The sequence below is a fragment of the Thermobia domestica genome, chromosome 5 (genome assembly GCF_964235325.1).
Source record: "Thermobia domestica chromosome 5, izTheDome1.hap1.1, whole genome shotgun sequence".
Taxonomy (NCBI): domain Eukaryota; kingdom Metazoa; phylum Arthropoda; class Insecta; order Zygentoma; family Lepismatidae; genus Thermobia; species Thermobia domestica.
Window position 1 is genome coordinate 40,954,039 of NC_137458.1, and position 17,798 is coordinate 40,971,836.

At 37.2% G+C, this 17,798-nt stretch overlaps 3 protein-coding genes across 4 annotated transcripts in view; 1 reads left to right on the plus strand and 2 right to left on the minus strand.

Moving 5' to 3' along the window:
• mAChR-A (muscarinic Acetylcholine Receptor, A-type) overlaps positions 1–17,798 on the plus strand; it is a 523,004-nt gene that overhangs the window by 275,426 nt on the left and 229,780 nt on the right. The window lies entirely within an intron of this gene.
• Positions 10,374–10,970, minus strand: LOC145685051 (uncharacterized). The gene has a single exon (XM_081757395.1). The coding sequence runs from the start codon at positions 10,968–10,970 to the stop codon at positions 10,374–10,376; it is 597 nt and encodes a 198-aa protein (XP_081613521.1).
• Positions 16,811–17,407, minus strand: LOC145685052 (uncharacterized). The gene has a single exon (XM_081757396.1). It carries the CDS (start codon positions 17,405–17,407, stop codon positions 16,811–16,813), a length of 597 nt encoding a protein of 198 aa, XP_081613522.1.

The following is a 17,798-nucleotide window of genomic DNA, read 5'->3' on the forward strand; positions in this document are numbered from 1 at the left end:
CTCATGCGAATTTTTAGAGAACGAATTTTCATGGCGCTAAAAAGCACTGTTTCTCGTTCGTTGCCAATAAAAATTGGCAGCTGTTATTCTTCTATAGAATAGTATTTATTTATGTACGTACTGGATATGTACACAATAAGTTAATTAGTAGTTGTATCGACGGGCGCACTCATAGGGATCCACTGGGTCCAGACCTCCCCCCTCCCCCCCCAAAAAAACTTCCTAACTTGACGCACAATTGTACACTTTGTCAATAAATCTATATTTGTTTAACAAGGAAATGATTTATGTAGCAAAAAAATTTAACTTTATTCTTCATCTGTACTCTTTCTCTTATAAAAAACAATCTAGTTCTATCCTCTTTTTCTGAAAATATGAGTGGAAATATTTTACAATTACTTATCATATTTTCGGGTGCAGAATAATACCTAATAATAATAATAATACCTATATGTTCTAAGATGGACATATCTAGAAATTCCTAAGGTTAGAGTCATATTAAGGATGTGAAACTCGGCATGTAAACTCATTGTTCAAAAGAAGTGGATATATGCTACAACGTTTCCGAAAATTTCGCCATAGTATTTCCCAAAATTCCGCTTTTAACGGGGGAAGAGGAATCAATTTCTATTTTTTTCTTTATATATATACATATAAATGACTTCGAAGTTGTCAATCTCATCATCATGGGAAAATGGGTGAACCATTTGAAATGAATTTTTGAACAGAGTTAGCACTTGGGCCGACATGAGTTTTTAATCGCTTCACTTTGATTGAATTGTGCATTCTAATGGTGAAAGGGGTTAATAGTTGGCAAAGAATAATGTCATAACCTTCTTGTTGCCTGTGAAGAACGGAAATATGGGGTGCTAGGTCCTAGGGTGAATAAATCTAGTTAACAAGTCTACTGATAACCGATGACCAGCATGATAGCATTTAAATAACTATAATACTCGTTAGCGGTCAGGGGTAGCTCTCATTTGAAAATTATTGGGAAAATCCTTTTTTTTTTTTTTTTTTTTTGTACCAGGGTATTAACCACATTAACTTCGAGAGAAAAATCTTTGATTTGTATAATAGTTTTCACAAATATAACAGTTTCCGGAGAATTTGTATTATCTTTTAATTTTTTCTCTCAAGCAAAGCTTTAGGCGGTATATTCGATTTTTCTGCCAAGTAATCAAAAACGTGTTATATTTTCTGTAATTGTTGATGAAAATAATTTTCTAAGAGCATGCATTTTCTGACAACATTTACATAAGTAAAAATATTGCCATCTGTTTTCCCTATGTGCACTATGTTCGTCTATTTTATTCTTTTTAACCATTTATAAACAAATTTACGTCACAAGTTATTATATTATCAACACCTTTATGAATTTATGTCTATTGAATAAGAAAAAAAAAACGTTTTTGTAAAAGTAGTGTTAGGCAACTATATAGGCCATATGTAAGACGCTGAAGAGCAAACGCAAACAAATGTTTCCTCTAATGTTTACTGATCATCATAAAAACTTTTCTTAATGAACCCAATTTTGAATAGATTTAGCATTCTTTTATGTAAAATGGTTGAAATTTAGCAGTAGAAAATATACTCTGTAATACGAAAGCCTATACACCAGATCCGTATCTACCAGGGGACAGGGGGCCGGGCCTCCCCTAAATTTTTATTGGCCTCTATAAAATTTTCACGGTAGGTTTGCAAATGAATTATAATATGATTGGATCGCCGCCTCCCCCCTAACTTCTACGGGGCTTCATTCTTGAGCTGACTACGGGCATGCTGTACACTATTATGGTGTAAAGTATGTCCTGAAAAGTGGTAGCGAATGTTGTAGATAGAAGTAGATTTATATTTCAAGTAGCAACTCGACAGTAAACCCCGTCATGTACAATTGTTAATTATTAATGAGAACGCACTCTTGTCACAATGATTTTAAGTCAAATTTGTCCTTTTGTTCCCTACTTAATAAAATCATACATAGTACTTAATGAATATATAGAAACAATTGCTCTTATAAAGACACAAATGTTCTAGGTCACATTAAAGATTTTCCCAGCCATAACAACCCTGAAGTATTGACGACAGAGAAAGTCGTAGAGTTTCCCATACCGTTTTTCCCTTCGAGGGATTTTGTTCGGCTGAAAATATAGCTCCCAAGATACATCTTTGTTGTAAGGTCGAGGGAAGAGAGATTGTCCCTCAACAGTTTATCACTCACATGGATAAGGGACGCGAAAAAAAAAAACAGCACCGGAATAGCAAGAGACGGGAAAATAACAATAGTACTACTATAGGAACAAACACGTGAAAAGATTCCGCGCGTGTAATGGCATCTAGTACCTAAACAACGATCACATGGAACTACCTAAACCGAAATTGCATCATGGAATCGAGAGGAGCTTAACAGACGAAGAGAGAGAGAGAGAGCAAAGCCTATAAACGCTAATCCATATCAGGCCAATGACAGTAATAAAATCGCGTCACTCACTCTTTATCTCTTGAGAACATAAACTTTCCGTTCACTCTCACTAAATAATTAATACAGTTGTATCTACTCTATCTTTTACTCAATTCTCAAAGCCTGTAATTGCGTATAAAATTAATAATTAGCTGTTGAAAGTAGGATAGAAGGCAAAGCATTAAAAAACAACAAAGCAAAAGAAGCATACTGGGAACATGCATTTTTTAAAATAAATATACATATGCGTTAGGGTAGTCTTAATTTTCAGAGTTGCGAGTTTGACACGTACTACTCACCCCCTTAAAATGATTCTAAATCAGCTCAAAGTAACCCATGAGAAAAATTAGCTCAATTGAATAACATGAAATGGTGTCCCAAGCGACCTGAAGTTTTAAATGCATTTATAATATACAAGGGTACACCCGCGGGGGGTCAGGAGCCCTACCCCAAAACTTTCAAACCCAACATATACTTTCTTAATAAAACTTTACTTGTTTAACAGGGCATTGATGTAGCATGAACATTTGATGATGTAGCATGAATTGTAGAAATGTAGCATGATGTAGCATGATTTGGATTGATGTAGCATGAACATTTGATTCTACACTTCATTTGTATTCTTTCTATTATAAAAACAATCTAATTCTATCATTTTTTTGAATATATAGCTGGAAGTATTTTACAATTACTTATCGGGTACAGAGTAATACCCATTTAATACTACATAGACGTAGTTGCTTGTAGTACAGTATTGGACCCCCCATAAAGCTTGTACCTCTCCCAACAAAAATTTCTGGATGCGCTCCTAATAATATATAACATGAGGCAAAGGTACCTTGTATGTTTGGAAAGACAATCGTAAGTAAATAAACCGATATTTTGTAGATAATAACTACTAATTAATAAGAGATAAGTTCGATATAAATGAAATGAAATATTTCAGTTTAACGTCCCACGCTTATGCCTCTGTAGGATAAAGGAGATGATGATTTAGACAAGCGAATGATAATGGAAGAATTGGTGGAATGAGAAAGTGGGAGGAAACGGGAGTACTCCGAGAAAACTCACAGGTACGAAGTTGTTCACCACAAACTTACTGGGCCAGAGATCGATGCTCAATCCCCCTCCTCTCTTCATGTAATTCTGTATACGCTAATTTATTGCACTTTTACAGTCACTTTTCAATTCTGAATTGGATTTATTCTTATACATCTTTTTTAAAAATATATCAACAATTTATTAATTGATCGAACCACATTTCAAAAGTCTATTACAATTCATATCAGACAACACGTTTCTTGTGAAGAAACATTTTCTCTTGGTATAGTTTTTCCGTTTACTTTAATATACACGGCGCAGCAATTTGAAATCGAGACTGGAACTGTAATAGAAAAGAGAGTAAACATAGAAAGTTCCTCACTTTGAATCATTCAAAGTACAGCCCTCCAGCATCCATACATCGTTGCGCCCTGGCCGTCAGTTCATAAGATTGCAGAAAGTCCTTTTGTAGAATGCCCTTGTCATAGTCCCCTTGATTGTCGGTATGTCATCAAAGTACGAATCTTTCACTGCAGACTTGAATTTAGGAAATAGAAAAGAATCGCACCGTGCCAGAGGGTCGTACGGGGAACAACACATAGATTTCTTTTGGGACAAAAAGTTTTGCACAAGAAGTGTCTTGTGACTTGGTTCATTGTCATGTAGCAGACGCCACTGAACATCACCCCGATACTCAGGCCTCACAGGTGAGATTTGTTGCAGTAACCACTTCAATACTAAAAGGTAAAATGAGGTATTAATGTCTCTACTATAGGCACAATTCTTTATGCACAATTCCTTTACTATCATAAAAAGGAATGAGCAAAAGCTGGATTTAGTATTTTGACTGACGCAGTTTTTGGCTTGTGGAGTTTTAGAAGATTTCTACTCTGCACTCTGACGTTTTATCAACGAGGTCATATTCATGTCTCATTCCCATGTCCTCCTCCCATATTCTGGAGGAAGTTAAAGTCCCTATTGGTGGTAGCAATCAATTCTTTGCAGTTATCAACTCTGTCCCTTTGTTGGTCATTTGTTCAGGAATGAGAAACTAAACGGGCACAGACCGATTATGGGTTATTATTTGCCGCACAGTTTCTATATTCACCTGCAACTCTCCAACAAGGCTTCGCAGTGTCATATTTTGATATTCCGTGATCACTGTCCTCACTTTCTCTACCAATTCCGGTATTCTCACTGTCGTTGCTGCACCCGGATATTCATCGTCTTCACTTGACTCCCGCAACCCTCCCTGAAACACCTGTGTCATGCTAATACACATGCACGGGATAAACATGTAGACCGACACACTTGTCTCATTTAATAAGTTTCTGCAGCACTTTTACCCAGACTCGCACATGACTTGAAGTTCGCTCTTTGTCCCATGTTGAACTCACGACGCAGATTAGCAACACCTGTCTACACTCACCATATCCACACACGTAACTGTCAGTTAAGACCAGTGACATGCAAGTGGTATCAGTTACTCATGAAATATTCCTGGTTTGTTTGAACCACAGCTCAATTGTACAGCTGCGCTACATGTTGAGTAAAAATCAGTCTCGGTTTCAAATTGCCACACTTTGCACTTTTTAATACATGCAAGTGGAATGTATTATTATTATTATTATTATTATTATTATTATTATTATTATTATTATTATTATTATTATTATTATTATTATTAAAAGAGGAAGACGAAGAAGAAGAAAATTTAATCGAAATACAATTAAAAATTAAAGACTGAGTTACGATAGTTTTACACAAGATCCGAAATCATAACAGTCTAAGTAGAAGGGACGAGAAAGAGGATAAAAAGAAAAAAGTTTGAACACAGGGTGTTCACATTTCTGAACATCTATAATTATTAAATGTACGTAAGATTAGAAAAATCATTGTGAGTAAAATAAATTGAATTTTATTTTGTTTGTTTAGTGTGTATTCGTGTCTACTGTTGTTCTCAGATGTTCGCTTTCTCGGGACCAAGGTGCGTTTGAGTATATCACCAGTTTAACCAGCTACAAGTCTATGTGGCCATCACAGAAGAATAGCTCGCAACCGGGGATGCACTCACTCGCTCCATAGTCATGGGAGAAAGGATCGAACTCAGAAGACCTGCCCTACAAGTGTATTATCTAAATGAAGTTTGCGCAACGGAAAAAAAATATATAAATAAACTCGAAAATTTGGAAAAGTAAATAAAAAAAAATAAATCTCAGGATTCGTGACATTCACTGATGGGTTCCCCGTAACGTTTCACTCATATCATTTTCCCCTCGATGATTCCTTTATCGGATTGATAGGAAGACGCACTATTGATCTCGACTAAATCATGTTTTACTATAAAATTTCTACTCTACTGTATCTCTGTTATATGGAATAAAACATAATTGTCAACCTGAAGCTTTACTTGTTTCACCGAAGCTTTATACAAACTGTTTACATTTAGTTTAGGGGCACAACAATACATCGCATTACACTTTAAAGAATCATTTTACCGTGCGTGTCACAATTCGTGACCAACCATTTTTAAAATATTACATGCACACATACTCTCATAACTTTCAATTTTATTTCACATATTCCCAATATTTATTACTTTTATTAATAGTCACTTATTTTCGACTATATCAAGGAAAGTGCCTCTTACTGGCATTCATATCTTTCATTTAAAAAAAAAAATCTTATGTTTTAGCTGTTCACAGCAGCTACAATTATTGTCTGTTCACTCTAGGATGGAAGATTGTTTACAAACAACAATTGTAGTGCGAGCGTCAAAACCTTGCTTCTCACCCCTACATGGTTAATTCATGGTTGCCAGGCACATGAATCTCCGAACCGAATGTACCTACTTCTGCACAGTCATGGACCAAGTGCTATTACTACATAAATTGCTGCTTTTGAGATGTCTGAGATATTAACGTTATGAAAAATTGAGTTAGTTATTATGTAATACAATCTTACATATAATGCACACTCAATATTGTACAAGTGTTCTTGTTCGAAAGTGTGCGAAAAACCTTGTACGCCTGGCAATATTGGAAGATGGCAGTTTGTGTTGTAAACAATAAACAGAGGTAGCGAAGATCGTTAGGTTCGCTGGACAGCGTTGTTTTCATGATAAGGCGACAGAAACATATTGTACTGATTGTAAACAAGGGCTGGGAATTTCGATGCGAGCATAGGTGGAAATATTCTCCCCACATGTTGCCTGTTGGTGAAGGTTTGCAATGTTGCAAACTGCTAAGTGTAGAATTTCATACTAATTGAACGAGCTTTGAGAAAAATTAGTATGATGCAATAATTATAAATACTAACAACCATAGACTTAAAGTATTAGGAAATAAACCATGCTGCTGTAAGAACAATATAATACACATTGAATTAAGTGTTCAAAGTACAGTATAAAGCGAATTTTAACATTTAAACATTTTAAAGCTGTACACATTTGCCCTGTTTGGGTGCCCTTACCAGACACTGTGCAACACGAAAAAAGGCATTAAAATAGGTAGATCGAGCGTGGGCATGGACGCGGCTCTGGCCGGTATTTCTTATTAAGGTTTTCCTCAGTCCCACGAGGTGAATGACTAGATAGTAGCTTCTATAAGGCAGGGGCGGATCCAGGACGGACTTCTTGAGGGCGGTGGGTTTTAATACTGCTACTTAGAGCTATTTTTAAGAGCTCCAAACTCTGGGATTGGGTTTTTAAATATATAAAATGAGAAAGGTTCCTTTCCTGGGGGCAATCGCCATGATCGCCCCCCTGGATCCGCCACTGCTGCAAGGCCAGAATTGGGCCAAACACCGAGGCCCCAGAATTGGCGGGAAATATATTCCTTCAGAATATTATGTTGTCAACACTTCCACAAATATTATGGTGGTGGGTTCCGACATCCCTTTTTCGTTTATGTGTGTTTAAATTCATTATGAAGTAAATGTAGAAGTGTTTCTTTCATTCTCTTTCTTTCTTTCTTCTCACCTTTCTTATCCTTGCTCTCCTTTCCCCACCTTCTTAAAATATGAATATTATCCTCCTGTAATATTGTTTCTCTCCACGGCCCAAGGTTTAAAGAGACCAACCTGATATAGTTAACTACCTAGGTATTAGCAGAAGTGTACCAGTAAATTCACATTAGAGACAGCGCCGTAACTTATATTTTTTTCTGGGGGGCAAGCATTAATATGTGTATTTGGGCTCCAAGAAAAAGTTGTTTTTCTCATTCTTGCCCCCCCCCCCCGTCTTTCTAACTTTTTCTTACTATTTATGCCCCCCGGAGCCTGTCGGTCCTCCCTCACGGCAAGGTCTGTGGGGCCGTTACTTACGCCCTTGGGCCCATTCCATACATGACAAATTAATTAAGGGGACAACATTGACAAATCTCAAAGCCATACGAATAAATGTTATTTCTAGGGCCCCTAATAATAGACGTTTCTGACTGAAGTGGGCACAAGGCTCACTTTTGTTTTATTTACCTTTTGTGCGCTGCTTTATGTAATGTAGTGAAACTTAATGCTTAATGCTTCATTCATAATTTAATGTTCGTATTGTATATGGATTAAGAAAATTTCGTCTCCAAATGGGCCCCTTCGAATGGCGGGGAACCTCCATGAGGGGAAGTTGCCCCTCCCCTGTCCCACACAAGTTACGGTCCTGATTAGAGAAGAAGTAAACTCTTTCGAAATTTACGCAACTTGCAAATACCAAACCCTACTAGTGCTAAAATTGATAAGTTAGTTCCACTGTTACAACTGCTATAAGGGGAAAGTAGGGGAAGGACTGCTAAGATTCGCTGGCCAGGTTTTGTGTCAAAACACAGCGCCAAGCTACAATGAACGGACAATACTAGGCACCCTTTTCCTATATTTATTCATTTCTTGCCTACACATTTTATTACAAAAATACACATGAAATCACTAAATCCTTAACCTACACTAACCTAAGACACATTCACACTACACACTCACACCAACAAATTTGTTTCATAACGTAAAAACGCTTTGGTTGGCAGTCCAGGCCACATTTCTTTCAATGGGATTTTGTTACTTAAAAAAATATTTATATGGATTTTCGCACGGTGTAGAAAACCAATCGCCCCTTTCGAAAACTTGTGACAAAACGACCCATCGTGCTTCTTTTATCAAAGTACAGCTTCGGTTTCTTTTCTCATACTTTACGGATACGTTAAGGATTAAAAAAACTTTTAAAAGAAAATAAAATATATCGAATATATGTTCTATACCGGAGAACGTCATTCCTATCCTATTTGTTTAGCTTGGTTCTAATGTACAGCCAAATGATGCATAGCCAAATAAAAAAAAATCACAACAATAATAAAGAATACTGCATATAGCCTTTCACAAGATTTTTGCTTTCTTTGAATAACAGGAATTTTGATGGTCACTCTAAATGAAAATTTTACACTCGCATGTATATTCCGTCAGTATTTGCTCTACCTTTTATTTCCCCCCCCCCTTTATAGATAAGCCTAAGCCGTCACATATTGTCTCAGTAATTGTATAGATCCTACGGGAAAGGAATTTACGAAGACATAGTTATATTATTATGTTTCACTAAACACCATATTCCAACGGTATAACTTGGTGAATTTCGAGGTTAAAAAGAAAATATTCATAAATCCAGGCTACCAAGTTACTTCGCTTGAAACCACTTTAGAAATAAAGTAAATCTTACTTACAGTTCGGATGAGTTTGTATGCAAGCAGAATCCAATGTTGTCCTTACAAGTACCCGTTCCTGTTAACCATTCTTATTTATTTTTGTGATGGATTTCATAGTTCCAGAAGAAACAACTATCACTCACATCCTTTATAATATACAGTTCAACCTGAACCAGTTAAAGGCTATTAACTATCACGGTTCTTCCAAAAAATCAGGATCCAATTATGTAGAAATCAGATTTCGTCCATAGTGCATACAGACAACTTACAACATTGGGGCTGCTTCGCTTCACTAATTCCCCTCGCTACTCGCTCCGTTCCGTTCAATAAATAACACAAAATTATAGCAAATTTTGAAATCGAATCTTTTTAGATCTTTTAGTAGGAAAAAACCGTTCTGAAGCGGCTTTCTTTACCACATTATGCCGATAATATCTGACGGGCAGTAACTGAGGATTGCTTTCTTAGGCTGACGCCATTACAGTACAACAACAATGTGACGTAACAGTCTGAAGATTGAAGATGAGCTAATTATCAGAGAGTTCAAAGGAAAGCGACCAATTATAAATAATTCTGTAAATCTGTGCTACTGACGTCACACAAGACAAGATTGAAGATGATGCACCAAAACCGAGTGAATCTTGACGATTTTCTATCAAAATGGCTGAAAATCTAAAGAATTTTATGAAAAATAATTTTAGAATAAAATTTTTAAAGAAAAATTTGACAGAGTTTTCAGAATGTTTGGAGATAGGAAAAGCGTTCTACAGATGAAAATAAACGAAATAAGCAGAATATTATTAAAGAAATATAGGAAATTAAGATAGAAATAAACAAAACATAGACATTAAATACGAAATAAAATCCTAAACCTATTTTAATGCACGTCCTAACTCAATCCTACCTTCTAATATTACAAGAAAATTAAATGACAACATTACATCCTTACATATCCTATATTATATATATTATTCTACATTATTATACAGGGCGTTCGAAAATTTTCAACATGATAACTCCATGTTGGGAGGTATCATCTTCCGCGGTCCTTGGAGAAAAAAAATTTTTTCTTACATCATGAATACACTAACATCATTTATCTATACTAAAAGAAAAATAAACATCATTCATACTAATCTAAATCTCTTAACCTAATTAAAATCCTAAAATGTTTTATTTACGCCTTCGAGCTTTCATGGATTCTCTGCCTCGCCAAGAAGTTGTCGTCGCTTTTGATCTGAACATCGAAAATGTTTTAGGTTGTCGTAGCTTTGCACTCCAATATTCTCTCCTGATAATGTTTGAAGTTGAGCTGAATTCTTAAAAAGTTTAGTTACCAAATATGGTCCGAGATATGTGAACATGAATTTTGAGAATACCTTCTTTGGTACCGATGATAAGTAATGGGTTTTTAATATTACCAGAGAACCTTCTTTTATCTCATCTTTTCCTTTCTTTTCTTCTTTTTTCCTTTCTCTTTTCGGTTTTACAGCAGGTATGGAAATAACGAATTTCTTATCATCAGGTACAGATTCAGATTCCTTTGGCCAATAGAAATTTCGTTTTAAATCCTGAGAAGCTGAGTAAGAGAGGAATATCTCCGCCGGAGTGCATCCCAGGGATTCGCACATTGAATGATTGCATAAGTCTTGTGCCTCCTTGAGATAATAGCTCCATCTGGCTTGATTATCATGACAATATAGACGAAGTATCCGATGGAGGTCTCGATGCCTTCTTTCGACAATGCCATGGGAAGCAGGATAATGAGAGATAAACCACCAATCGAGCATTGTAATGTCGGTGACGGGTATGTGAGAATGACCCCTCGGTCACCATCACTCTCACATTCCCGTTCATCGATCACGAAGCAAATCGAAAACACAGGAGCAATTGTGCGATGTTCCAAAATTACTATATCTCTCGAAACGTTCAATTTTGAATTGACTAATGGTTTACTATCCAAAACAAGATTATCCGCCAAACATGAATTTTGATAGGTCGAAACTTTACACAAAGTGGTGTTACCGTCTTCTTCTTCTTCTTCTTCTTGGGGAGTCAGGGAATCCATCTCGCAGTTCGCAATCTCCCCTACTGAGAACTGCGATATGCATTTCCCGTCCAGTTTTCATTCGTTTGACTTCCGACTGACGTTGGTGCGAACGTCGGGTGAGATGGGCACGATCCCGCCACTGTCGCCATGTTCACCACTGGGGAAGGTGTATGGGGTACACTACCCCCTCCAGGTGGTGGTACACCCGATGCATATGGCGGACTCGCACGCATCCCACCAGAAGTTCCATTTCCATTTGGGAAAACCTGGGATCCACTTGGATAATTCCCGTATTCTCCACTATTTCCATAGCCATAGGCTACTCTTGGCCCCTCTCGGTATGGGTCATACCGCGTTCTTCCCGGGCCACGACCTCTCATATTTCTGTTGTAGGAATTTCCATTCCTCCATCGATTCCTGTAAGGATATCGGGATTTCCACCCTTCCGTACTGGAGGAATCTCGTGAATTACTCATCAGAGTTTTTTCCTTAGTCTCTTCGGTTTGTGAGGACGACTCCTTGGTTTGTTTCCCTCCTTTTCCAAACTTCTTTTGGACCATTACTTGTCGTACGAAAGGTTTCCTCCATTTTCTCTCAGTCACGGCTCCAGTGTGTTCTGGGTAACCCTCTAATTCGGTTAATTTTAAAATTAACTGTTGTGTGGATTTGGGTTCCACAGCTCTTAATATCTTAGACTCATTCGGAGGCAAACAGTCAAGCAGAATTTCGATTAGTTCCCCTTCATCCGGATGATGCACGACCGCATAATACTCCGCTATCACCTTCCAGGCGAAGTCTCTCAAACGAGGGTATTTCGTCCGGTCATATCGCATGTTTTGTACGAATTTCTTCTGCAGGCGCTCCATCCGTAAGGAGAGAAAACTGTCCCTGAATAATCGAACAAAATCATCGTAGGTTCGTATCTGTTCTTCGACCGTTTTATACCAAGCTCTAGCCCCCTCTGTCAAACAACGTGGCAATAATAATAATTTTTCTCGGTCGGAAGCCTCTAATAATTGAAAAGTCTGTTCCAAGTTTTCGAGGAATAAACTAGCTTGTCCGAATTCCCCCGTAAACATGGGTAAGTTCCGAATTTCTGACAATCGGATACTGATATGTTTGTTGCCGTTTGCTGTGTCCGCACGTCCATTGGTGTTCTGAGGAGTGCCACACTCTAATACGGGGCCCCTTTCCGTCAGTGAATTTTGTCCAAACGTTACAAGGTTATTTAAATTTTGACCTAATGAAGATTTCTCGGAGATGGTAGTCCCCGCATGATTGTGCCCCTCCTCCAGAACTCCAACGCTCGTACGCACCCCACTCGGAATAACCTGAGCTGACATTAGTGGAACATGCGTGAGTTGGCAACACTGATGAGGCAGACAGGTCACACTTGTCAAAGGAACGCGCCTAATTACCCCTTCATTTCTCTTTCCATCAATTCTTTCATCCATCCGTCTCACCACCTCATTTGGCATGTGACTGGAAAGTTGGGTGACATTTCCACAAATTGCATCCCTGGCCGTTGACAGGCACCCTGACACCGTCACTGTAGTGATGGTTGCAGTCTCCCCAACCGAAGATACTGGAACCTCCACTAAAGCATCAGAATCTGAGCCATCTGAATCAACGGATCCAGTATACAAACGTTTCCTATTTCCCTTAGGTACTCTATTCATGACGCGGTTCGTAAGGGTCTGTACTTTGATCTCAAGTTGCCGATAGTCGTCTTTTTGTTGTGATTCGAGACGTGATATTTCCTTAGCTAGAGAGTCACATCTACGATTCACGGTGCATTCCGACAGACGCAACTCCTTTCCCACACCCGTTACGCGCTCATCCAATGTTTCGCGATAATTTGTGAAAGTGGACTGAAGGTCCTGGACGTCTTGACGTACCTCCTCCACGTCTTTACTTACACGTTCGAACTTCTCTGTGATAATGGTATTTGTCTCTAACTTAAACTGTTCAAAACGATTATTGAGATCTTGAATGCTATCAGTTACTTTAGAAAATCTGTCATTTATCTGCCCTAACGCAAAGTTTACATTTTCGAATCTAGTATTCACATTAGTATTGACTTGTTCTAACTGAGTACTAACATTACCAAATTTCTGATCAAATTTTTGACTTAATGTTTGAGTAAATTGCTGTAAAAGTTCAGCTAAGTTAGACGTTGACTGTGACTCTACCGATTCCTGCACTACAGTATCATTCTCTACCTCGGTCACCTGCGGAAGAACTACCAGTGAACCCCTCTCCGTGTCATTTTCTCCATTGGACGCCGGCAAGTCTACCTGTGCCGCACGTTTTACAGTACAATATTTGCAATACCACGGTTCCACACTTTGTTGCAGTTCGGTGACTTCCGTTTCCGATAATCCCTGGCATTGGGAATGAATCCACAATTGACAATCGTCACAAAAGACGCTTACTCCTTCTGTTAGTTCGTCACAACAACTATACTTGTCCACAGACTGATTGGTCTCACTTAACTTTTTACACGACATATTTTCTCTTCCCTTTTTTACAAATTTTCATAAAATTCCCCGGATCTACCAATTACTCAGACAATATGCAACTATTCCTGCTCATCTATAAAGATTTACCACTTTCTTCAACTCGCTTTTTTTTCTTTTCTTTTTTTTTTTTTTTGTGACCATCCTTCCTTGAGAATGATATAATCGAAACATTACAAGTTCCATCACCGAATATCATCCTGGCTGGCGTAGCCAAATTTGTGAGTAAAATAAATTGAATTTTATTTTGTTTGTTTAGTGTGTATTCGTGTCTACTGTTGTTCTCAGATGTTCGCTTTCTCGGGACCAAGGTGCGTTTGAGTATATCACCAGTTTAACCAGCTACAAGTCTATGTGGCCATCACAGAAGAATAGCTCGCAACCGGGGATGCACTCACTCGCTCCATAGTCATGGGAGAAAGGATCGAACTCAGAAGACCTGCCCTACAAGTGTATTATCTAAATGAAGTTTGCGCAACGGAAAAAAAATATAAATAAACTCGAAAATTTGGAAAGTAAATAAAAAAATAAATCTCAGGATTCGTGACATTCACTGATGGGTTCCCCGTAACGTTTCACTCATATCATTTTCCCCTTGATGATTCCTTTATCGGATTGATAGGAAGACGCACTATTGATCTCGACTAAATCATGTTTTACTATAAAATTTCTACTCTACTGTATCTCTGTTATATGGAATAAAACATAATTGTCAACCTGAAGCTTTACTTGTTTCACCGAAGCTTTATACAAACTGTTTACATTTAGTTTAGGGGCACAACAATACATCGCATTACACTTTAAAGAATCATTTTACCGTGCGTGTCACAATTCGTGACCAACCATTTTTAAAATATTACATGCACACATACTCTCATAACTTTCAATTTTATTTCACATATTCCCAATATTTATTACTTTTATTAATAGTCACTTATTTTCGACTATATCAAGGAAAGTGCCTCTTACTGGCATTCATATCTTTCATTTAAAAAAAAAATCTTATGTTTTAGCTGTTCACAGCAGCTACAATTACTAGGCACCCTTTTCCTATATTTATTCATTTCTTGCCTACACATTTTATTACAAAAATACACATGAAATCACTAAATCCTTAACCTACACTAACCTAAGACACATTCACACTACACACTCACACCAACAAATTTGTTTCATAACGTAAAAACGCTTTGGTTGGCAGTCCAGGCCACATTTCTTTTAATGGGATTTTGTTACTTAAAAAAAATATTTATATGGATTTTCGCACGGTGTAGAAAACCAATCGCCCCTGTCGAAAACTTGTGACAAAACGACCCATCGTGCTTCTTTTATCAAAGTACAGCTTCGGTTTCTTTTCTCATACTTTACGGATACGTTAAGGATTAAAAAACTTTTAAAAGAAAATAAAATATATTGAATATATGTTCTATACCGGAGAACGTCATTCCTATCCTATTTGTTTAGCTTGGTTCTAATGTACAGCCAAATGATGCATAGCCAAATAAAAAAAATCACAACAATAATAAAGAATACTGCATATAGCCTTTCACAAGATTTTTGCTTTCTTTGAATAACAGGAATTTTGATGGTCACTCTAAATGAAAATTTTACACTCGCATGTATATTCCGTCAGTATTTGCTCTACCTTTTATTTCCCCCCCCCTTTATAGATAAGCCTAAGCCGTCACATATTGTCTCAGTAATTGTATAGGTCCTACGGGAAAGGAATTTACGAAGACATAGTTATATTATTATGTTTCACTAAACACCATATTCCAACGGTATAACTTGGTGAATTTCGAGGTTAAAAAGAAAATATTCATAAATCCAGGCTACCAAGTTACTTCGCTTGAAACCACTTTAGAAATAAAGTAAATCTTACTTACAGTTCGGATGAGTTTGTATGCAAGCAGAATCCAATGTTGTCCTTACAAGTACCCGTTCCTGTTAACCATTCTTATTTATTTTTGTGATGGATTTCATAGTTCCAGAAGAAACAACTATCACTCACATCCTTTATAATATACAGTTCAACCTGAACCAGTTAAAGGCTATTAACTATCACGGTTCTTCCAAAAAATCAGGATCCAATTATGTAGAAATCAGATTTCGTCCATAGTGCATACAGACAACTTACAACATTGGGGCTGCTTCGCTTCACTAATTCCCCTCGCTACTCGCTCCGTTCCGTTCAATAAATAACACAAAATTATAGCAAATTTTGCAATCGAATCTTTTTAGATCTTTTAGTAGGAAAAAACCGTTCTGGAGCGGCTTTCTTTACCACATTATGCCGATAATATCTGACGGGCAGTAACTGAGGATTGCTTTCTTAGGCTGACGCCATTACAGTACAACAACAATGTGACGTAACAGTCTGAAGATTGAAGATGAGCTAATTATCAGAGAGTTCAAAGGAAAGCGACCAATTATAAATAATTCTGTAAATCTGTGCTACTGACGTCACACAAGACAAGATTGAAGATGATGCACCAAAACCGAGTGAATCTTGACGATTTTCTATCAAAATGGCTGAAAATCTAAAGAATTTTATGAAAAATAATTTTAGAATAAAATTTTTAAAGAAAATTTTGACAGAGTTTTCAGAATGTTTGGAGATAGGAAAAGCGTTCTACAGATGAAAATAAACGAAATAAGCAGAATATTATTAAAGAAATATAGGAAATTAAGATAGAAATAAACAAAACATAGACATTAAATACGAAATAAAATCCTAAACCTATTTTAATGCACGTCCTAACTCAATCCTACCTTCTAATATTACAAGAAAATTAAATGACAACATTACATCCTTACATATCCTATATTATATATATTATTCTACATTATTATACAGGGCGTTCGAAAATTTTCAACATGATAACTCCATGTTGGGAGGTATCATCTTCCGCGGTCCTTGGAGAAAAAAAATTTTTTCTTACATCATGAATACACTAACATCATTTATCTATACTAAAAGAAAAATAAACATCATTCATATTAATCTAAATCTCTTAACCTAATTAAAATCCTAAAATGTTTTATTTACGCCTTCGAGCTTTCATGGATTCTCTGCCTCGCCAAGAAGTTGTCGTCGCTTGAGATCTGAACATCGAAAATGTTTTAGGTTGTCGTAGCTTTGCACTCCAATATTCTCTCCTGATAATGTTTGAAGTTGAGCTGAATTCTTAAAAAGTTTAGTTACCAAATATGGTCCGAGATATGTGAACATGAATTTTGAGAATACCTTCTTTGGTACCGATGATAAGTAATGGGTTTTTAACATTACCAGAGAACCTTCTTTTATCTCATCTTTTCCTTTCTTTTCTTCTTTTTTCCTTTCTCTTTTCGGTTTTACAGCAGGTATGGAAATAACGAATTTCTTATCGTCAGGTACAGATTCAGATTCCTTTGGCCAATAGAAATTTCGTTTGAAATCCTGAGAAGCTGAGTAAGAGAGGAATATCTCCGCCGGAGTGCATCCCAGGGATTCGCACATTGAATGATTGCATAAGTCTTGTGCCTCCTTGAGATAATAGCTCCATCTGGCTTGATTATCATGACAATATAGACGAAGTATCCGATGGAGGTCTCGATGCCTTCTTTCGACAATGCCATGGGAAGCAGGATGATGAGAGATAAACCACCAATCGAGCATTGTAATGTCGGTGACGGGTATGTGAGAATGACCCCTCGGTCACCATCACTCTCACATTCCCGTTCATCGATCACGAAGCAAATCGAAAACACAGGAGCAATTGTGCGATGTTCCAAAATTACTATATCTCTCGAAACGTTCAATTTTGAATTGACTAATGGTTTACTATCCAAAACAAGATTATCCGCCAAACATGAATTTTGATAGGTCGAAACTTTACACAAAGTGATGTTACCGTCTTCTTCTTCTTCTTCTTCTTGGGGAGTCAGGGAATCCATCTCGCAGTTCGCAATCTCCCCTACTGAGAACTGCGATATGCATTTCCCGTCCAGTTTTCATTCGTTTGACTTCCGACTGACGTTGGTGCGAACGTCGGGTGAGATGGGCACGA

Coding starts and splice junctions, on each gene's coding strand:
- LOC145685052 (XM_081757396.1), bottom strand. CDS start 17,407: ATGCTCGATTGGTGGTTTATCTCTCATCATCCTGCTTCCCATGGCATT.
- LOC145685051 (XM_081757395.1), bottom strand. CDS start 10,970: ATGCTCGATTGGTGGTTTATCTCTCATTATCCTGCTTCCCATGGCATT.